Raw genomic sequence first — 22,798 nt, 5'->3', positions numbered from 1 at the left:
GGAGGGAGCTCCTGGGGACCCAGAGGAGTCTACCAATGTGCCCTGTGTCTTGTCTCCACAGCCGTGGTCTCCTCCAGTGGGGGCACTGGCTACAGCTCAGGCGGCGGCCTCTGCATGTCAGGAGGCGGCGGCTACAGCAGCAGCCTGGGCTACAGCTCCGGGGGCAGCTTCAGTTCCACCAGCAGCCGCAGCATGAGTGGCAACAGCTCCAGTATGCGCATGATCTCCAAGACATCGTCCACCAAGAAGAGTTACAGGAGCTAAAGCGCCCCACCCTCCAGGCTCCCACCTCCAGACTCCCCTGATCCCCCACCCTAAAGCCTGCCGCTTTGCTGATGCCCCATGCACAGAATCAACAGCAGGAGGCGTGGGGAGTGGCCTTTGAGTTCTAAGATGATCTTGTCCATCCCTCTGCCTCCAGATGCGTCCCCACAGGGATAACCCCCCACCTTGCTCCTTATCCCAGGGCCCTCCAGGGGCCCCAGGTATCCACTTCAACTAACACCCACTCAACTCCTCCGTGCTAAGACCTGGGCTAGGACTTTGCCCATCAGCAGCTCCCAGAGCTGGAGCACCGTAGGGTCATCCTCCCCACCAGAGCCAGATCCATGCCGCCCAAAGTCCTTTATGGGGGAGGAAGGAGCTTAGAATTGACCTTGGTGCCCCCAAAGAGGTTGCATGTAGTCTAGACCAGAGTTCCCATGCATGTGTTCTCTTGCCGCAAACAAGATCCTTTCCTGCAAGCCCCTCCAACCAGGGAAGTCTGCCAATCCAAGCAGGATGTCGTGTCCTCACTTCCTCCCATCTTGTCCCTTGTTGGACTCCCAGCCACTTCCCCTGACCACTCTCCCACCACCAGAATATTGCAATAAGGAATCAACACCCTTTGAAATATGACCAACTCGATTATTCATACTAGAATAGAATGATTTTATCAAGAAGGCAAAAGTTCTCCATGGCCTGGGGCTACACTCCTTGATAGTTCATAGCCGAATTCCTTTCAATTCTGCCCCATTTAGGCCACTATTAGAATTAGCGTCCCACACAGAACCGCTCTACTGCTGAGTGGGAGGGAGGCAGGCTAACCCGGGTGTGGCAAGGTAGCCGGGCAGCAGATGACCTGGAAAAGGAACCCAGTCAGCCTGTGTTAGAATGGCCCTGGGAGAATCCTCCCACAGAAGGATTCAGGAGACTTTCTCCTTGCTCCTTTCTCCTTGCTCTGTGGTAGCCATATCTCTTCTCTGGAAAGTTCTCTTTCCTTCTTACCTTGCTCTTTCCACCTCCCTCCTTGTTCTGCTCCTCCTCCGCAACGCTGTGTGTCTCCTCTCTTCATCCCTCCCCTCTGCTCCTTTATTTCTCTCTTTTCTTCCCCTCCCACTCATCCATTTGGCAATATATCCCCTGTTCCCGCTCCCCTGACCTCTCTTTTTCCATCTCCCCATCTCTGACATGTCTACAGTGTGGATTTGCCTGTGCCGCAGGCCTGGCTAGAACTGCACTCTCAAGGTAGTCCACCAAACCTTATGCCCCACAGGGAAGGCCTAAGAGGGCAGACTCAGGAGAGAGACAGTACTTCCTCTGACACCTTGCTCGCTCTCAGAGGACGCTGGTCCGGCCTGTGAAGGAAGCAGAGGTAGACGAGCGGTGGAGGAGGGGAGCTTCATAGGTCCAGAGATCTTTCTAAGACCGGCCTTCACAGAGTGGTTTCCCTACTTGAGGATCTAGGAGCTCTCAAAACACCCGCCATGCATTCAAGACCAAAATGAATTCCAAAGGCAAGCAGGGCCTGGCTGTCAGCTTTGGACATGAAGCCAGGAGAGATATGAAGTCAGAAAAAAGTCACCCTGCTCTGATTATCTCAAACCTTCCCAAACTGCCTACTTCCCATGCCTGCCTAGTTCCTGAAACCGCTTCAATAAAGTGTCACTGAGCTCTTTAGGTGTTGGTAGAGTCGGTGTCTTATCTCACATTCAGAGGGCAGCCTTGGAACCAGTGTTTTCTGGGAGCAGGTGCCTTCTGCCCTCAACAGATCCAGACAACAATCCCCTACTCTCTGATCCCCAGATCTGGTCCCGGGCTCCCGGGGACCCAACATGTCACTGCACCACGCTCTGGCCTTGGAGTGGTGGGGGACTGCTCTCCGGTCTGGCTTCTTAGTGTCACTATCCACTCTCACACCATCTCCTGGGCCAACTTCTGTGACACTTACCCCAGGGCAGAATGGGAATCCTCCTCTCCTGCCATCATGCAACAAGACCCATCCCACCTCACCTCTGCCCCCCACCATTGCCCTTGGCCTTCTGTGACACCCCTGACCTCCCCAAACCTCAATTTCCCTCCCCAGCATTTTAGGACCCAAAGTCAAGTCTAGGAAGAAGGGGACAGTGAAATAGCACAGTTAGACCAAAACTATGGAGCTCCAGGCTCCTAATCTTCAGGTGGAACGGAGAAGACATAATGCATATTGGCGGGAGACTCACATTCTCAACCAGGCTTCTCTCCACCAACGCAGCAGAGCATGGTGCCCACAGAAAGAAAAGGACTGAACCCCAGTCTACCACGAAGGCGCTGTGTAGTTCGGGTTACTTACTTAATCACTCTGCTCCTTACGTTCTCATCTATAAAACAGAAACTACATCATGATGCCGTCAGGCAATTAAATGAGATCGTGGGTGTAGAGCTTGAGGTGGTCCCAGCACTCAGTAAACGCCCAATAAATATTATTATTATTATTATTATTATTTTGGCTTAATTGTGACCTGGAAAAAAGCAGTATGGCAGGGAAAGACAGCGACAGCAGAAGTCTCATGGAGGAAACTGATGGAAAGGGAGAGGGAAAAGAATTAGGGGCGGAGGCACTTCAGGCATCTCCAAAGAGCTATGACCTGGGTGCTGGGGAGGAAGCTGGTGTCCCGCATCCATCTGAGCAATTCCTGAGGGCAGCAACGGTCCCTGGAAATGTCCTCAGGTTAGAGCAGGCTCTGTCTACCTCGGGGAGGATGGGGATTGGGTGGGGACAAAAGGCAAAAGGCTAGTGACACAATAATGTCAACCTAATGGCTGACATCAGTGCATCTTTGGGGGGCCCAAGGGGTCCTGGGGAGAGCATCTCTTCCTCCCCCTCCTCTTGAGTCCTCTGCAAGCATTTTGGGGCTAAATAGGCCCCAGAGACAAGAGTCCATTCAGGAGCCCCAGAGGTACTGAGCCAGAGCCAGCTCCCACCTGGCCTGAGGAGGGGCAGGCCCCAACCTGCTTGTGGGGGCTTTTCCCACCTCAAACTCCTCCCTCCCAGGGAGCTTCTAGAAACACCTAGGATCCTACGGAGGTCCCTTGGATCTGGCATATCTGCAGAAAAGCAGCTTTGGGGGAAAAGAACATCCCCAAGCATAATTAATTTGGCCTCTAGTCTTGGGCAACCAGGATGTGTAATTCATACCTCTCTCCCCACCGCAAAATGGCATAAAGTCCTAAATCTCGCTTTCCTTGAGGCTGAGCCACCCAATATGCCAAACGTCTGTCTGGCTGGCCGCTTTCATTGCCCCCATAAACGAGGAAAGAGGACAGCAGCACTGCCCATTGGCTCCCACCCTTTGCTCTTTGCTACCCTAATTATCCACCTTGGTACTTAGCAGCTGCCAATAGCCCAAGCTTATAAACCTGTATATAATGGTGATTTGGGGTTTGACTCTGCCTGGCCCTCCATCCCCAATGAGATAAAAGGTGGAGAAGCTGGGCTGGCTTGATAACTTGGTCCTCCCGCTGTCCCCGTCAGCCGCCTCTCTGCGTCTCTCCCACCATGTCGTGTCCCTCCTTCCAGCTGGGCTCCCGATGCGGTGGCCGGAGCTTCAGCTCCTGCTCAGCTGTCCTCCCCCGGATGGTCACCCACTATGCCGTGAGCAAGGGGCCGTGCCGGTCCGGGGGTGGGGGGGCCCTCCGTGCCCTGGGCTGCCTGAGCTCCCGGAGCCTGTGCAACGTGGGCTTTGGGAGGCCCCGGATGGCCTCCAGGTGTGGCCTGCCCGGCTTTGGGTACCGAGTGGGGGCCCCCTGTGTGTCCTCGCCCTGCATCGCTCCCGTCACCATCAATGAGAGCCTGCTGGTCCCGCTTGAGCTGGAGATCGACCCGGCTGTGCAAAAGGTGAAGAGGGACGAGAAGGAGCAAATTAAGTGCCTGAACAACCGCTTTGCATCCTTCATCAACAAGGTAACAGGGAGGAGCCATGCTCGGGGCTGGGGAACACAGAGAGCACTTTGCATCGGGGCCAAGGAGAGGCCAGCAGCTGAGAGGGCGCGGTGGATGACGCCCCCAAATCGTAGAAAGCTGCTTAGATCCAGCTCAGTGCTAGACATTTCTTCCTGCTCATTCTTTTTTCACTCTCTTGTCATCTCCCCTTGAGTATTAGCTGAGAAAATCACCAGGGCTGTGTGAGGTCAGACTATAACAGGAACTTCCAAAGCAATGATAGATACTGAAAAGAAAAACCAATGAGGCAGAGGAGGCTTTGACAACAGAGTCGCCTTCTGAGGGTCTGAGCTGGGGTGAGATCCTTGGGCCTGGAGGCAGGGATGAGCACTGCAGCCCCAGATTTGCCCCCGGAGGAGGCCTGGCATAAGAAGAAGGTAGAGCAGTCAGCACAGTCGCTGTCACCAAAACCAGAGCTCCGAAAGGCTACAGGGAAGGGTGGTGTGCAGCCTTCGAAAGGCCAGATATGAACCCAAGCAGCTGCCTTTGCATCTGTTTCCACACCCCAAGGAGGCTCTTGGGATCGGGGGCTGAGCCAGTGTTTTTGCTGACCCCTGGCTATAGGGCAAAGAATCCTGAGTCAGAAGTCAGGAGGCCTGGGCCCTGGTATTGGCTCCAGTCCTGACTGCTCCCCTGAGGTCCTGTGCAAACATCTCACTTCTCAGCCTTGGGGCTCTTGCTACCTGGTGGGAAAGGAGGCCTTGGTGGTGGGGAGTCAAAAGAGGTAAGATACATAAAAGGGCTCCAAAAAAAAACTCATTTCAGGAAATAGGAACTGTTCCACTGCCAGTTTTATTTTTAAAGCTCGTTAAGTTCTGGGCTCTGACTTTGCGCATCACACCACATTCGTGAGGCTGGGAGCCTCTTGGTGATGCGGCCGTTGACCGGAAATAGGGCAAAGTTTCTCCCTCTGCAGATTTCTTTCAAGGATGGGATGCTGGTTCCCTCTGCCGATGGTTAAGAGGGGTGGCCGTGATCGCTCACTGAGCTTCTCTTCTTCTCGGTTCCTAAGTCACCAAAACGGAAAAGCCAGCGGGGAGCTCTCCATGTTCCCAGGATGGGGATGTTTTTTGGACACAGCCTCGCAGGGTGCATCAGAGTCAGGGGAGAGAGCTTAGAGTCTCATGACCATGCTTTTGATCTGACCTCCCCTGAATGCCCCCGGGCTGTGACCAGAGAAAGCCTGAACTCCCAGGCATCACGTCACCCACTTGCATTAATATGAAGAATCCTGAAGAGCTTCCCATGCACAATGCCTAACCTTAGGAAGCCGAGTGAGGCTTGAACGGACAGGATGTGTTGGCCGAGGTTGCAAGGCTCGTGGGAGGCCAACAGGCAGAGCTGGGAGGGGGACCTGTCCCAGACCTCTCGGGACACTACTCCTCCCATGACAACGTGCGACCCCTAGGGGAGTAAGTGGGGGTCTTATAAAAGCTCCCCCAGGCAGGGGATTCATGGAAACAAATCCTCCCAGGCCAGTCTACGCAGGGAGTCTTATCTGAAAACTTCAGCACATTGGTAGCAATGTGTTGGGATTAAGAGCACACGCTGATTCCATTGGCCACCCAGCCCATCACGTGTTACGGTCCCTGGGCTCCCTGCTCTCGGTGACTCCCTGATCTGGATGGCAGGTGCGGTTCCTGGAGCAGAAGAACAAGCTGCTGGAGACCAAGTGGAACTTCATGCAGCAGCAAAGGTGCTGTCAGAGCAACATCGAGCCCATCTTCCAGGCCTACATCTCTGCCCTTCGGCGGCAGCTGGACTGCGTGGCAGGGGACCGGGCCAGGCTGGAGTCCGAGCTCTGCAGCCTCCAGGACGTGCTGGAAAGCTACAAGAAAAAGTGAGTGTGGCCTACTTTCAGCTCACCAGGGAGGCTGGAGCAAGTTCCATCAACAACCTTAGCCTCAGTTTCCCTATTTCTACAGTGGGAGGCCTCCACCTTCGTCGATCAGGTAGCAGCAACAGTGTGGTGGGGTAACACAAGAGAGCAGCTAGGACACTGCCCGTTGGGCACACGGCAGAAGCTCTGAAACCGTGTATTGGTCTTCACCTCCCTTCCTGCCGCCCTCCCTCAATACGGCCCTGTCCATGTCCCTGCAATACTAGCTCTTTCTCCTGCCATTCCCCGCCCTCCAGGGCTCTGCTTGGCCACCTGGTCTGCCGTAGCTTCTAGCAATCCCCGTTCAGATCCAGAACCATATCTTATTCCCCAAACAGGTATCTAAACCTTCTTCCCTCCATGCTTTTCCTCCCACTGTCCCTTCCTCCTGATACGCCCCTCTCGGTACCTCCTGGGACCACATCCAAGCTAACCTGGCCCGTGTTTTTCTCTCACTCCCCGATGCTCAGCTCCCAGACCTCAACCTCAGAGTCCACAGCTGGAAGCCATCCCCCTCCCCACGAGCAGGGCTCTACATCCCCAGCGCTTGTGGCTAAGGTCAGGTAGCCTGCTAGACTTGCCCTTTCCAAGGGAAGCTCCCAGCCTGCCTCCCAGGAGAAGGGAGCCAAAACAGATGTTAACTAGGAGCTTGCTGGCTACTAGGTCTAGAGCCTATAAGAGGCTTGAGGCCAGGACACATTGCCTCACAGGTCCTAGGTGGGTGTCTCTGGTCCAGGGCCCCATGGGAGCACATGTTGGTGAGTGAGGGTTGAGAGAGATACATTTCCACTGACAAGCAGCAGTACAAGTAGGCTCAGAGCCATGGTCTCTAAGGGATGTGCCTCAGTGGAATAGAGTCACATGGTGGTCACTCACGCTGCAGGGGTCAGTCCTATGCCTTCCTGATACCAGTCACTGTGCCAAGCTGGCTCCCGCCCTCCAAATGCCCTGGTCCTGCACAGACCTCCACGCACACCAGCCAACAGCTATGATGGGGTACGGGGCAGAAGCAGAAAGGAATGCCAGGACAGTGAGGGCACAGACAGGGCCCAGGAAAGCTTCCTGGAGGAGGTGCCATTTGCTCAGGGCCATGATAAAGTTTCGTTCTAGTTGGGCCTTACAAAAGGGGAGTCTAGAGTAGATTCCAAGAAAAGGGAAGGGATGGAAGCAGGGGACAGGAAGGGCCAGAGTATGCCAAGTGAGAGAGGACCACTGCAGCAGACCACGACAGGTGAGATGGGGTGAGGCCAGCCCTCTCGACCAGAGCAATGCCTTTCTTGGCGGGTAACATACAAGGTGGGCAGGACACATGGTTTGCAGCTCATGATGAGGACTTTGGATTGGGCAAGTGGGGGTAGAAGGATGAGACTAAATGCTGTTTTGATAGTAGCAGCCGATACTTACAAAGCCTGTGCCCTATGCCAGGGGCCCAGTGCTTGGCAGACGCTACCTATGGCATGTATTAGCTCACTGCAGCTACATGAGGCTGGACCTGTGTCATTCTCATTCTGTACACAATGAAGCTGAGACACAGAAAAGTCCCCCACCCCGGACCCTTCCCCAAAGCCACAAGACTAGCACATGCCCGAGCTGGGATTCCCTCCCAGGCAGAAGTCTCCAGCTCCCAGGGCCCATGCTGAGGCCAAGGTCTGCTGGAATAAGGAAGGATGGGCGTCAGGAAGCGCAGCAAAGCTAATAATGGATCAATAGCACTCATCAGACTGAGTCATCTTCGTCAGACTGAACCCCCTGGCCCTGATTCCATTGCCCAGAGGGACAGGGAGTGGGCGGAGAGTTCCCTCGAAGCCTGGAGGTGGCCAGGCTGTCTCTACAGCTCTGGTGAAGTGGGTAATTGCTACCTCGGCAAATAGAGGCCAGGCTCGGACCTCTCCTGGCGGGGAGGGCAAGGGGCAGGCTGAGGTTCCAGTGTCTGCAGCCAAAACTGAGAACAACTCAGAGAAGGCAGCCAACTCTTTACCACCTTCCCAGAGTAAACAACTGCATGACGTGGGCTTCCTTAGCAGCAACAAGGAAAGGAGGTGGCCTGGAGAAGGACTTCCCAGAAGATGATAATCACAGGAATGGGCTAGCCGGGGTGGGGAGGGAGGTCAACACGTACAGTGGCTAATGAGAGGCGAGGATGACAATCGTCTGTCCTGAGTGGTCAGAGGAGCTACAGGTGCCCGATGAGGAGGAGGAGTGGGCCTGGCGACTCCTTAGGGCATTAAGTCACTGAGAGGCAGGTTTGCTCCCCAGGCTCCCTCCCTTGGGACACTTCTGAACCCCTAGGCCAGACTAAAATATTTCTTCCTGCCCATCTACTAGGTATGAAGAGGAGCTCTCCCTGCGGCCCTGTGCTGAGAATGAGTTTGTTGCCTTGAAGAAGGTGAGGGAGGGCGGCACAGGGAGAGAGAAGGCCCCCCGAGTTGGCCCAGGTGGCCTCACCACACTCAGCCACTGGCCGGGTCCCAACGTGTCTGCAGCCCACCCCACCACCCCCCGGGATCCCAGGGCCAACCTCACCGACCCTGGGAAAGAGGAAAGCCAGCCTTCCCCCACTTTTTGCAGAAGGGCAGTGATTGACCTGGCCTCCGCCTCCCAACGCATAGGGGCCTGACCCGGTTAGGGTTGTGTCTACACCTGCCCGAGAAGTTGGAGGTAGAGCTAATGCCAAACTGAAAACCAAACAAAAACTCTGACTCTGATACAAAAGAGGAAAACAATAGCGATGGTTTCTCAGATAAACACCAAGGTAATCTATGGCCCGTGCACAACACAGCAGGCTCTAAGAACCTACACTCAAGGATCCTTCAAAACCCACTCCAACAGATCCTTCCCCATCAAGGTGCCAGGCCCAGGCATGCAGTCCTGGGGTTGGGGCCCCTCCCCTCCATCCTTGGCTTTGTCACCTTTTCCCTTCCATGTGCGCCTACACCTGGGTCCCTCAGCTGCCACCAGGTTGCCTGGGAGGTGACCCAATGGGAGGAGAGGGTGGCCTCACCTGTTCCCTGGGCCCCAGATTATGGTTGTCCCTGCTCTGGCCGCAGGATGTGGACACAGCCTTCCTGATGAAGGCTGACCTGGAGACCAACGCGGAGGCTCTGGTCCAGGAGATTGACTTCCTGAAAGGCCTGTATGAGGAGGTACCTACAGCCCCACTGCCCACAGATGCTTGGTCAGGGGCCAGTTCCATGGGCACGATGGAGTGGGAAGGCTTCCACTAGCGGGTGTGGTCCAGGGCAAGCTGACTCAAAAGTGAGCATGGGAAGAAATTCTCAGGCAGTGAGACTCCCAGAAGTCAGAGGGCCCAGACCTTGGCTCTTGAGTCTATGTAACTAGTGGGGGGATAAAGAACAGGTTGGTGATGGAAGACTCAGGACAGCTATGCAAATTCCTGTGCAAATCTGCTATGGGAAAGTCAGAGCTCTTTCCGTCTTCCGCTCCTCCACTTTTGTCCTCAAAATGCTCACGCATTCCCACGTGCCCCCCACCCAGGAGATCTGCCTGCTCCAGTCTCAGATCTCTGAGACCTCCGTCATTGTGAAGATGGACAACAGCCGGGAGCTAGATGTGGATGGCATCATTGCTGAGATCAAGGCCCAGTATGACGACATCGCCAGCCGCAGCAAAGCTGAAGCCGAGGCCTGGTACCAGAGCCGGGTGAGGACCTGGGCAGGGCCCGGCTGGGACCCCAGACCCGCCTCCCCTAGGGACTGAGTGAGATGATAACGAGGGCTGTGTCACACCACAATCACAGGGAACCTCATCAACCCCGGGGTCCTGTTGTTTCTGCCAGGTCCCTGCAGAGCATGTGGGAGGGGACCCCACGGACAGCCCAAGCCTGTCATCAGGGTGCTGGGGCTTCCCACCTTTACCCACGCACAGACACTGGAAGTATTCCTTTAGGCTGCACTCGAGAAGCACTAATTGCCAATGACTGCAAAGAGGGCCCTGGGCTTCAAGGCATGAGGGAGGCTAATGGTGCAGTGGGCACTAATGGCAGGGCAGGAGCAGTCATTAAGGCAGCCCCAGACTTAGGCAATTAGGGGCTTGCTGGGACAGAGATGGATACCCTCAAGGGCAATTTGATTTTGCAAATATTATCATCTCTGTCTCACCGGTCCTGTCTGCGAAAGGCACCATGCATTCATTCGTTCAGTCATTTATTCATCCAACAACTGTTTATTGAGCATCCATCACACTTCAAACATTGTCCTAATTGCTGGATTCCAGCAGGAGACAGAATAGACAGCAAACCCCGCCTTCCAGTCACTTTCATTCTAGAGGCAGGGTGGGGGAGGGGCGGACAATATGCAAGGTATTGAATCAGTAAGCTTGGAGTACGCTGGATGGTGATGTGTGCTTTGAAGAAAATCAATCAGCATGAAGTGCAGGGAGTGTTGTGGGAATGAGGTTTTGAATAGGGTGGCCAGGGAAGGACGGTCTTATTGAAATGTGTGGCACCGTGAGGGTACTAAGAGTCACACCATCCCAGTCCTCAAAGAGGTTACAGAAACAGACTGCCCACAGATGACACAGGGGTTCTATGTTCCCATCAGGGACACAATCTTCTTCTCGCTTTCTGTTCTGCTATCCTTAAAATTGCAGTAATCTTCACAGTTGCCTCATGTCCCAAGAAGGCTGCCTTATCACTGATCTCACATGTTCTTCCAGGCAGGAAAAACACAGGGCAAAAGAAACATGCCAACTGGGTCATCCCCCACTTTAAACAGCTTTCCTGGAAGTGTTACCCATAGATCTCATTAATGAAAAGGCCAATAAATATTCTCTTATCTGGGCTCACTGCCACCTCAAATAAAAGCAGAGTTCTGTTGGAAGACGGAGAGTGCGTATTGCTAAGGCAACCACAGGCTTTGTCACAACAGCCAAACAACAAAAGAACCAAAGAGAGTGACTTTCTTATCACTTGTTTTGCCTTCTCTATGTGGAAAGTCTAAAGTTGGCTACTTGTTTTAATCTATAGATGTAAATTGATAAAACATTCAGAAATTGAATTTGGAGCTGCAAAGTTAGCAAAGGTTTTTTAAAAATGTTAAGTCAAAGTAGGAAGCAGCATTGCATATTGTTTTTTATTGTTTTGAAAAAGAATGTACGAAGGTACTCACCCTAGTGAGGTAGACATGGTCTGTCCTCACTCCCAGATCTGTCCGGCATCCCAGACTGAGCACAGAAACCCCTTCTAAGATCTGGAGGGAACTCTAAAGGGGAAGGAGCCCTCCAGAGACCCTGGGACTCTGGGCTTGGGAGGAAAAGATGAGCCACAGGACAGCTAAACAGAGAAAAGGAGAGCTTAGAGGAACATTTAATAAGCCTGAAGGTTCAGGGTTCGGGAAGGAAATAAGAAGCAGCCCAGAAAAAAAACCCAAAATTGACAGGAAATGGAAAGGGGATGGAGAGCAGAACAAGCATGAGAACCCAGAGAGCCCTGAGCTAGGAAACCACTGGAGGAGAGACTTTGGATGGTGAGAACAGGGGCAGTGAGGTGCCGTGGTGCAGATGCCTGCACCCAGGGCTTTGACCTGCCTGTCCCGGTCCTGGCAGTATGAGGAGCTGCGACTGACAGCTGGGAACCACTGTGACAATCTCCGCAACCGCAAGAATGAGATCCTGGAAATGAACAAGCTGATCCAGCGGCTTCAGCAAGAAATTGAGAACGTGAAAGCCCAGGTGAGGCCAGAAAGCCATGGTCCTGAGGCCCCATCACAGGCTCCCCCACCAGTGGTCCTGAGCGGGTGGGTCCATTCTCCCTGGGAGCACTTGGAAGTGGGAATGAACTTGTGCCCCTTGCACAAACCCTTTATTAAAAAAAGCTGACCGATAGCGGGAGCAGCCTAAGGAAAGAGCGAGGTCCCAACAGACACTAGGTCACCTTTGGTCACAGATGAAATAGCAAGGGCACCCCCCCCTCAATGGGGGCACAGAAACGATGGTTGACATGGTTGACATGGTTCCTTTGGACCCAAAGACTCCAGTCCTGTAATCCTCAAATTCCAGACAACTCCCTGGAGTCCATACATGCAGACCCATTCTGTTCTCCCAGGCTGATGAAGACCAGTCAGACGCTTCCAATCTATTAGCCCCAAAGAAATCGCTCAAACCTCCTTGAGCTCTTATAGACAGAAGTTGGTCCAACATCTCTGGAAGAACCAGATGTCATAACCCTAGGCTGAAAGGTTCAGCAGCTTTGAATCTGGCATGGCCCCATGACTGTGAAGGAAATCTCCCTCCTCCTATGTGTTCCCATGAGTGTCACCTTCCTCCCACACTCACAAAGCTGCCCACCCAGGCAATTATACCACCCCAGCTGGTGTCCTACAGTTCAGCTCAACTCAGACACTATCTACCTGGAGAGAGAGTCAGATCACACAGAGTAAGGGTCCCACCTCACTGCCCCTACTTCACATGCCGACCACAAGTCCAGGTTGTAACCCCTCAGCTATACATCGGAGGTTCCCATGATCCCCTCTTCAGGTTCGATTAATTCACTAGAATGGCTCACGGAACTCAGGAAACAGCTTACTTACTGTTTAGCAGTTTGTTATAAAAGGCAATGATAAAGAACACAGATGAACACCCTGTTGGAAGAGATGCACAGGGCAGGGTAGGCAGGAAGGAGATGGAGCTTCTATGCCACCCTCTGGGCATGTGAGTGTCCAACCACCTCACCAACCTGAAAGTCATGCAAACCCCAGACTTTGGGATTTTACAGAGACCTCCTCTCCTGGGCATGATCAATGATTAAGTCCATTTCCAGCCCCTCCCCTCTCTCCGGGAATAGGGGGTGGGGCTGAAAACCCCAAGCTTCTAGTCAAGACTTGGTCCTTCTGGATGAAGCCATTGGAGACTCAGCCAGAGTCACCTCATTAGAACAAAAGACACTGCTACCATCCAGGAGTCCCAAGGGATCGGAGAACTCTGTGTCAGAACCCAGGGTCAAAGACCAAATATGAAACCAAAGGATGCTCCTAATGCTCTTTATCACTTGTGAAATTACAAGGATTTGGGAGTTCTGTGCCAGGAACTGGGGGCAGAGATCCATATATGTATTTTTTATCATCTCACAATGACCATGTTCTCCCTGCTCTTCTGAGAGTCAGCCTGGGGCTCCTGGGGACTCCAGTAACTCCTTGCTGTGCCCTCTCCCCCAGCGCTGCAAGCTGGAGGCTGCGGTGACCCAGGCGGAGCAGCAGGGTGAGGCGGCCCTCAGTGACGCCAAGTGCAAACTGGTAGGGCTGGAGGAGGCCCTGCAGAAGGCCAAGCAGGACATGGCCTGCCTGCTCAAGGAGTACCAGGAGGTGATGAACTCCAAGCTGGGCCTGGACATCGAGATCGCCACCTACAGGCGGCTGCTGGAGGGCGAGGAGCACAGGTGGGTCAGGGCCATCGGTACTCCAAGGGTAAGTTCACCTGCCTCTGGTCACCTCTGGCCACTGCTGAGGCTGCGCTGCGACAGCCCATCCCACAGTCAAGGAAAGTCCCAAACAACCCAGAATCCTCAGGCCCTCCTCCTGAACACAGCAGTGGGGGGCGGGGGTGGCCTAGGCAGGAGGAGGGGTGCCCCACGTTTATCGGGCTTGTTCTCTCTGATGCAGTTACCCTGTGTCTTCTTTCCTCTTCCTCCAGGTTGTGCGAAGGCATCGGACCCGTGAATATCTGTGAGTAGTTGTGTACTCCCCTGGGGCTCTGGGGTCATGGGGGCTGATCCACCCGACAAGGACAAGACCACAGCACCCTGGCCCAGACTTCGGCATGTTTTCCCCACCCCAAGGAGGAGCTTTGTCTGCCAGGAGCTCCCGGTCAGATGGAGGGGAAGTCAGAATTATGTGAGGAGCAGAGAAGCAACAGGGCCTCAGGGCTGTGGGGCCCCGGAAGCTGCGGGGAGCCCTCATGACAAGAGGCTGCCTTTCTGGAGAAAGCAGTTTCAAAGCAGGTTCAGACAAGTAGAAACTGAGGGCATGAAGCAGAAACCAAGGCTGTGGGGAAAGAGGAGAGCTTCTAAGCACTTTTTGTGGCCAGTGTGGGAAGCGGGTGGCTGGAATAGGGGTGTGCTTGTCAGTGAGCGGCAGCAGGTGGGGACACAGTCTGGCTGAGAGGTTTGAGGGCCATGCCCTTCTAGCATGTAAGGGACCCTGAGCCTCACTCCCTGTTCCCACAGCCGTGAGCAGCTCCAAAGGTGCAGTCCTCTACGAGCCCTGTGTGGTCAGCACCCCCGTGCTGAGGACTGAGTACTGCCCGGGGGGTACCAGTGTCCTCAAGACCAGCGGGGCCTGCAGCGTCGTGGGCACTGGTGAGGTCTACATCCCCTGCGAGCCCCAGGGGCTGCTGAGCTGTGTGAGCACACGGAGTTCCTGCATGAAGCTAGGGGCGGGGAGCAGCTCCTCCCACAAGTGTTAGCACAGTCCGGTCCCCGAGGCGAGAGGCCCAGGGACAGGGTACCAGCACCCCTCCACCCCCAGCCTAGATGTTGTCCCCCAACCAGGGCTGAAGACAAGGATATTCCCAAACCCCACTTTCCTGTATTGACCAAAATTTTCCCTCAGGTTTTTCGCTGAGAGGCGCCCCTCAGGCCTCTCCAAGGGTCACCTTTCACTTAGCCGTGTGCAGATCCCAAGCTAGGCCCTCGGGGGGAACACATCAAAGCTCTGCTCTGTGGATTATCCCCTGAAAGTTTTCCCACAAAGCCAGGATCCCACTCCCAACCCCTGAAGTACCCCACCTCCCTTACGTCTGGCTCTCAAAGCACCTAAGAAAAAGGAACTTCCTTTAACATCCGGCTAACACATGCACTATTGCAATGATCAAAAAGAGGTACCCCAAAATACTATTCTGATTTCCAAAGCCAAGGGCCAGCATTTCAGAATCACTCGAGATCTGTTAAAGGTCCTCTTGATTGGCACCCAGAATCAAGAGGTGGTCTTTGGGAAGTAATTCACCAGCTCGAATGCTGAGCTCACACTATGAAAATACATCTTTTTTCCTGAGCCCTATTGACGGGGAAACGCCAAAACAAAGGCAAAGGGACTTGGAATACTTCCTGGATGGAGAGACAGTCACAAGCTGACATCACCTGCTCAATGGAACCAAGCTCCTCCCCCACCCTCTGTACATAGCCCTCCCCACCCCCTCCTCGCTCTGGTCCTGCTCCCCCTTCTTTTAGGTCCTCTTGCTTTGGATCGGATATGAACATGTTTTCCCAGCTAAAGTGATGTGGGGCTGCCCCCAAACTGGGAGGCTTTGGCTCGGGGGTTGCAGGGAAGGATGTGTGGTGCTGACCCAATCTCCCCAGAAGCCCCTCATGCAACCTCCTGCAGAAACCACCCCCCCCACCCCACCCAGGGAACCACCATCTCTGCCATAAGCCTCTGGTCTTGTCTGTTCCCAATAAACTGACCGTACACACGCTGCAGGAGTCAAGATTATTTACTCGGCTCCATAGGGTACAAGAAGGCTGGAGGGGAACCAATGAGCAGCCTTTGGGAGCTGAAAGCTGGGCGGGCTGGGGAGTGGAAATGAAGGTTATGATCTACATGGAAAAGCTACATATGAATGATTTGCAAACAGCCTGCGGAATAAATGTGGATCCATACAAGTTGCATTTAAAACCTGCATACCACACCCCGGTAGACGGCAAGTCACTTGCCATGTTAAAGACCATGGCCTTATACACATGGGTCTCCTCACCACATGGTCCCTTGCACGTGTCCCAGAAAAATCCCGTGGTGCCCCGATCATGTCAGTACTTAGCAGCATCCAAGCCCCATGTTCTGCCTTCCCATCCTGGACCAGTCTCAGGACAGGTCAGGTGCAGGGGAAAGCTGTGCAGACAGGGAGGAGAACTTTCTAGTCCCCTGTCCCTCTTAGGGAGCCCCGAGGCCAGGAGATGAGTCTTGGTAGTAGCAGCTCTGCCCCAAACCCTTCCTGTTGCCTCACTGATCCCCTAGAACACTTCCCCCATGACAACCCTCCCCTTGTGGCTCCTGTGTGTTGGGGTACAACTTCCCTCTCCCCACAGTCCCATGCAGAGCATTTATTCTGTTCCAACCCCTGCATTAGAACCTGGTGATACAGAGGTGACTAATACCCTCTTTTAACCCCAGAGGGACTTTTGGCCTCCCAGAGGAGTCATAGATAATGAGAGGCAGAGAATATGGGAGCAACCAGAAAAGGCAACTAATGATTATGCCCGGAAAGGGGGTCAGAGCGAGGTTCACTGAGAAGGTTGTAAGGATAGCATCTGGGCGGAAGTCGAGGGCAGTATAAACTGAAAGGGAGCCATTCATTCACCTTTCATTCACTATGTATTTATCAAGCACCTGGCATGGGTCCAGCCACCCAGAGGCGAGGGACAGTGACGAACAAGACAGCTCCAGTCAAGGCAGAGTTACTCAGACACAGGACCTAGAGCCCACGGTAAGGAGTGTGAAGCGTTGCAGCCACTTTGAAAAACATTCTGACAGTTCCTCAAAACGTTAAACAGAGAGCTGCCATAGGACCCAGACATTCCACTGCTAGGTATACAGCCAGGAGAAATGAAAACATGCGTCCACACAAAAACCTGTATGTGAATGCTCAAAGCAGCGTCATACACAACAGCCAGAAGGTGGAAACGACCCCAATGTCCCTCAATGGATGAGTGAATAATCAAGATGTCACAGAGCCCCAAGAATCAAGATATCACAGAGCCCCAAGATCGACTACTACTCCGTCATGAAAAGGAATGACGGACTCACACATGGTATCACATGGGTGATCCTTCAGAACACTGTGATAAGTAAGAGAAGCCAGACACAAAGGTCACATATTCTATGATTCCATTCCTATGAAATTCCGGAATAGGGAAATCCCTAAAGGCAGAAAGCAAATTAGTGGTTACTTAGCGCTGGAGGGAGATGACGGAATTGGGGGGTGGGGGGGCAGTAAAAGTTTCCATTTGAAGTGGTAAAAATATTCTAAACTTGACGATGGTGATGGTTGCCTATGTCCAAGCATATACAAGAACCACCGAACTGTACATTTTATTTTACTTTTTTAAAAAGATTTTATTTATTTATTTGAGAGAGAATGGAGGAGAGAGAGAGGGCATGGAGGGGGTCAGAGGGAGAAGCAGACTCCCTGCTGAGCAGGAAACCTGATGTGGGACTCGATCCTGGATCTACAGGATCATGACCTGAGCTAAAGGCAGTTGGTTAACCAACTGAGCCACCCAGGAGCCCCCAAACTGTACATTTTAAATGAGCAAATTATATGGGTGCCTGAGTGGCTCAGTTGGTTAAGCATCTGAGTCTTGGTTGCAGCTCAGGCCATGATCTCAGGGTCATGGGTAGAGCCCAGAGACTGGTTCTGTCCTCAGCGGGGAATCTGCTTGAGATTATTTCCCCTTCTGTTTCTCCCCAACCCCACCCCACGCTGGCACACTTGCTCTCTTTCTAAAATAAAGAAGTAAAACTTTTTAAGAAAAAAAATAAAAAATAATGACCAAATTACATAGCATGTAAATTCTATCTCAACCAAACTGTTTGCTTGTTTGTTAAATGGGGCCCTGGCCCCAATCCATACCTCGCAAGGCTTACAGACCTACAATGGGGAATGACTGACGGGAGGATTGCTGTGAATCCAATGTAACTGAGGGTCCCACCTAGTCCCGGGCTTCGGGAAGGTCCCCAGGAGGAGAGGCAGGCCTACTGGACGGTGAAGGGCAGCAGGACTCAGGGGAACAAAGCCTGCTGGGGGTTCTAGGCTGAGGAAACAGCTACCGTGAGCAAGACTGCACTGTGGCCCCGCCCGTGAGAGTTTGGAGTCCAGGCCTGCACAACCACACAGAGGGAAGGAGGGGGCAGGAGAGCAGGGCCTCCCAGCCTCAGTTCCCACCGCAGCCCTGTCACTCTGGACCTGGTCCTAGAGCCAGCTAAGCTCCTTGCTGATGAATATGCAAAGCTCTGAAACTGACAAGAATGTTCTGGCCTGGAGTCAGCAGAAACAGAGATTCTAAGAGACCGCCCACCTCTAGCCCACAGAGGGCTACCTGAGGCCCAGGAAATAGGCCACTGGATTAAATAAGGAAAGGGAGGGGAGATTTGCAACCCTCACTGGGAGGTGGGCTCGGGCTTGGTGAGCAGAGAAGGCTGTCCGAAACATTTCACTAAGCAAAACTCACCCCCAGTAGTGGAGGGACCCCAGCTTGGTCCTCGACGTGAGCTTGGAGGCCTGGGCAACATCCAGCATTAGGGGATCCCCTTCAGTGCTGTGCAACAGCGCCCCATTCTTCCTTCCTCCTCACTAGAAGCTGACTCTAGGCAGATGGGACAAAAGTGCCTCCTAGTGGTGGCCTGGTGGCACATTCCATCCACCAAGGCAAACCTCTTGGAGCTGCCATGGGGCCCAGCCCCTTGCGGGGTGCAGGGAGCTAGGCAGGATCCAGAGAGTACCGTCTTGGCCCCATGCCCTCAGGAAGGAAGTCAGAGCTTCACCTGCATGCCACTGGGCCTCAGGAGTCCAAATCCTGGCCCCCTCCAGGACACCCCTGTTGGGACAAGAGGGGCACAGCCCCAAGAGGCCTGGGGAGGATGGAAGCACCCAGAAGGGAGCTCCTCGTTTCTGCGTCTGTCTCTCCAGAATATCTTCCATTTCCTTGTCCCTCTTCTCACCTGGGGCCTCTCTTCTCCCCATAAGGCCCTTCTTGGCCCCACTGCCCCCTCCCTCAGGGGCCCTCTGCCTCCACCACTCAGAGGCCCTTGTCTTGCCAGAACCCCTTCCTCATCCCAGTCCCCTCCATGGCCCCAGGTGCACCCACCACTGCCACTCTCCAGCCAGGGCTTGCGCTGGGGGCAATGGCTTCAGAAGAGGCACTGTGACCAGAGGAGGGGAAACAGGATCACCATGTCTGATGGAAGGCGGACAGCTGGGCCCAGGCCACGCCAACAACTAAATGCAATGCCAGGCACACAGCAGCACCCGTCAAGGGTGTGGAAGCAACCTGACCTGTGCACCTCGGAGGACCATCATTTTCACTCTGGACAGGTGACAGCTATGTGGGCCCGGTGAGAAAACTGAATTACACCTGAAAAAACACTCATCCTGCCTGGAAGAGTGGGGATCCCTGAACAAGAGGGGATGCTCTATTTCTCCTGGGGAGGTGTTTAGCTTCCATCTAAGCGTCATTCGTCTGAGAGGGCAGAGAGGTGGAGGCCCTAGGCAGGAGTGGGCTTAGACTCTCACCACCACCCCCCTCCTTCTGCTGGGGGATTCCTGAGCTTCCCGTCTCACAGCGGCAGGTCTCAGCATGAACACCTCCCAGTGAGTGTCTCCTTCTAGCACAGACTTGTCTCCAGGCAAAACGGAAACACTCTGAAGACGGCGGCTTTTAGCAAAGTCTCTCAGCACCTGGGATTCCCCCATCTCCCTCCTCCCCTCCCACGCACACACACGCGCGTACACACACAGTCCTGTGTGCCCAAGGTTCCCAGACCCTGCTTAGCCACCCAAAACCTGGCCTCTTCTACCCTTCTGCGTCAGCAGTTCCGCCCCTCACCCCACACCGCACAGACAGCATCTCGGGGAGCCCAGTCCCCAGATGTCCAGATTCCATCCAGCCTGACCCACAACAGGAAGAAGAAACTGTCAGGGCAGCCAAAACTCCAGTCAGCCCAGAGTTTCCAGGCAACCCCTCCCCTCTCTCTCTAGGCCAGCCCCGGGGGGGAAAAAATGGCTGAGACTTGTGATATGCATCGTCTGGCGAAATGATGCCTCAGAACTAGAAACTGCTGATGGTGAGAGTTCATCCCAGAACGGGAGTTATGCTTGACTGGTCCCGACTGCCCCACCTGGTCAGTCAGGCCCCAGGGAAGCAGGGACTTGGGACAGCCCCAGAGCCGCTGGTTGCTGATGAAAGCACGGCTGGGGTGTGGGAGGAGGCGGGTGCTGAACAGGAACCCAGCCACCCGCCTAGAAGGGAAGGGAGGCTTGTGCAAAAGAGAAGGGAGGGGCGGGAGGGTGGGGGGAATGGATGGCCGTAGCCGCAACATCTACCACAGCTGCACCCCAGACACTTTCACACTTATCCCTATGATACTGTGAAGGAGAAGCCGGTGTCAGTCCCTCTTACTGATATGGAAACTGAGGCTTAGACAGGTTAAGGGACGTCCCCAGGTCACCGGTACCCATGGAGGGGGCATGCTTGCTACCTCCCACTGTTCAGAATGGCCGGTGCACAGTGATAATAAAAAGCAGACTGACTTTCAGTCAGTCGTATTATCATTTTAAGTTCTCGGCAGACAAGCACCCGGAACAGAGCCCTGTCCCCACCCTCTCCCCAGTGCACCATCGTCCAAGGTCACTCTGCTAGCAGATGGCAAAACTGGGACTGAACCCAGGTCCATCTGACGCAAGGGCAACGTCAAGTCTGTCGTTGGCCTGGCACCCTCGGTGTTCTGGATGCCTCTCCTTCCCCTTTCATCTCCCCAAGGATCTGCCAGTCACCTTCCCAGTCTCCTGGATCCCCTTGCCTGGCCCTTTTTTCCAAATAGCCAGACTCTCTGCAGAAGAGGCCGGTCTTGAAGGGCAAACTGTGCTGACTTCCTGGTGAGCACTAGCATCTTCGAAGCCATGCCTGTCCATTTTGGAGCCTGGAGTCTCCTCTTCGTGACCTATCTCCAAAAGCAAATGCTCGAATTCCTCTTCTTTTCACTTCCTGCCCCTTTCTCCCCACTTTTCTCCTGCTTTGCATCTATGATGTGTATCCATGCATTCTACAGAACAAGCTAGCATTCCCTCCACATGTCCTGCTCTACCAAGCACTGGGGGCACAGAGAACAAAAGACACAAAGTGTCTGCACCCTGGAGCTCATATCCCAGCCTGGCAAGCAAGCAAATCCATGCAGGAAAGGACCACTAATGGTGACAACTACTAGGGGAGAAGGAAGAGGGAGGACATGGGGCAGGGAGGTTTTAATAGGGGATGGCCTATAAGCGAAGACCTGGAAGAATTGAGGGACCCGGTCATGCAGCTATTTGAGGAAAACAAGTTTCTGGCAGAGAAAAGAGCAAGTGGGAAAGTGTCCGAGGCAGGAGTTTTCCTGCCTATTTGACAGACAACCAGGAGGTCAGGGTGACTGGAGCCTGTTAGGATAGATGAGGGAAATAAAGTTAGTGAACATAGGAGAGCAGGCTGTGGAGGGTCCTGGATGCCACTTACTTTGAGTGGGATGGGAAACCATAAGAGCTTAGAAATGACATGACGGAAGATGTTGTTAATGGATCACTCTGCACTGTTAAGAAAAGACTGAAGGGGAAAAGGGACACTGGCTGGAGGACACACCAATGGACCCTGTGAGAAGTGATGGGCTTGGGCAACATGGCAGCAGTGGGGTGGTAAGAGGGAGTAGGAGCCCACATACATTCTGAAGGGGGAACTTGCCAATGGATTAAATGAATCCATTCAGTGAATTGGAAACAACAACAACAACAACAACAAAGGAACCAAGGATGACTCCGAGATTTTTGGCCTGAGCTACTATAGGGATAGTAAGCCTAGCAAGAGGAATGTATTTAAGCAGGAACTATTAGGAAAACAGATACATTAAGGGTGAGATGCCTATTTGATACCCAAATAAAGATGTCAATTAAAATATACATGTGGATAACAGAAGGTATGTTCACCAGAGTGCTATGCCTTGGCAGTCATCACTGTGGATAGACAGTATTTAAAGACATGAGATTGTGTGATGTCACCAAGGGAATGAGTGAAGATAAATAAGTGAACAGGTACAAAGACTGGTCCCAAGGATGCTGCAATGTGTAGAGGTTGGGGATACGAGGAAAAACTGATTAAGAAAACCCAAAAGAACCTGCCAGTAATATGGCACGAAAATCAGGAGAGCATGGAGTCTGGAAACCAAAAGAAGAAAGCGTTTCAAGGAAAGGGGAATGATTGACTATGTCAAACACTGCTGAGAAGCTGAGTGAGAGGGCTATGGACAAACCACTGCAGTTATCAACGTGGAGATCACCAGCAATCTTCACAAGAAGGATTCTCTCATTGTTACTTTCCTGCTCTCTTTAGTCATACACCTGATAGCTGGGTCAATGGAAAATAGCTGTAAACTAGGAACAGAGGGAAACATCCTCAATTTAATAAAGAACATCACCAAAGAACCCACAACTAACATCCTACTTAATGGTGAAAAACTTGAAGCTTTCCCACTAAAATTAAAAATAAGGCCAAGAATTCCGCTCTCCCCACTGTTTTTAACATCATCCTGGAAGTCCTAGCTAATGCAGTAAGACAAAAGGAAATAAACGCTGTAGAGACTGGAAAGGAAGAAAAGAGTAAATACCCAAGCCCGATAGCTTAGATGAAAAGCACACACCCCCCTCCTTCCAAGTAGAATCCAAGCGTCCCAAAGGATGCCAAGCATCTAGTCAAGTACAAGTTCCACCAGGCACAGGACAAGTAGGATGAACCATGTCATGGACTAGAATAGAAAAGGCAAACACCTGTCTTGGGGTCCTGAAGTATCTGCCATATAGATAACAATGATAATATCCAGTTGCTTAGAATTTTTCCTTTTCTATCCAGATGCTTATTGCTTTGTCTCTCATCCAAGTACTAACCAGGCCCAACCTTGCTTAGCTCCCAAGATAGATGCATTCAGGGTAGTATA

General features: G+C 53.2%; 2 protein-coding genes across 2 annotated transcripts in view; both read left to right on the top strand.

Moving 5' to 3' along the window:
• Window positions 1–22,798, top strand: part of LOC116593807 (keratin, type II cuticular Hb5) — a 63,959-nt gene that overhangs the window by 11,244 nt on the left and 29,917 nt on the right. The window contains exon 9 of the mRNA XM_032348296.1: window positions 62–1,905. Coding sequence (XP_032204187.1) covers window positions 62–264 — 203 coding nt within the window. The 3' untranslated portion in view covers window positions 265–1,905. Of the gene's footprint in view, window positions 1–61 lie in introns of the transcript that reaches the window.
• On the top strand, window positions 3,797–15,535 carry KRT82 (keratin 82). The gene is made up of 9 exons (XM_032348299.1): window positions 3,797–4,201; window positions 5,872–6,080; window positions 8,445–8,505; window positions 9,167–9,262; window positions 9,615–9,779; window positions 11,682–11,807; window positions 13,289–13,509; window positions 13,764–13,795; window positions 14,296–15,535. The coding sequence occupies exons 1-9, from the start codon at window positions 3,797–3,799 to the stop codon at window positions 14,532–14,534; spliced, it is 1,554 nt and encodes a 517-aa protein (XP_032204190.1). The 3' UTR covers window positions 14,535–15,535.

The sequence above is a fragment of the Mustela erminea genome, chromosome 6 (assembly GCF_009829155.1).
Source record: "Mustela erminea isolate mMusErm1 chromosome 6, mMusErm1.Pri, whole genome shotgun sequence".
Taxonomy (NCBI): Eukaryota; Metazoa; Chordata; class Mammalia; order Carnivora; family Mustelidae; genus Mustela; species Mustela erminea.
The sequence above is the reverse complement of the archived record's forward strand: the minus strand, read 5'-3'. Positions and strand labels throughout refer to the sequence as shown.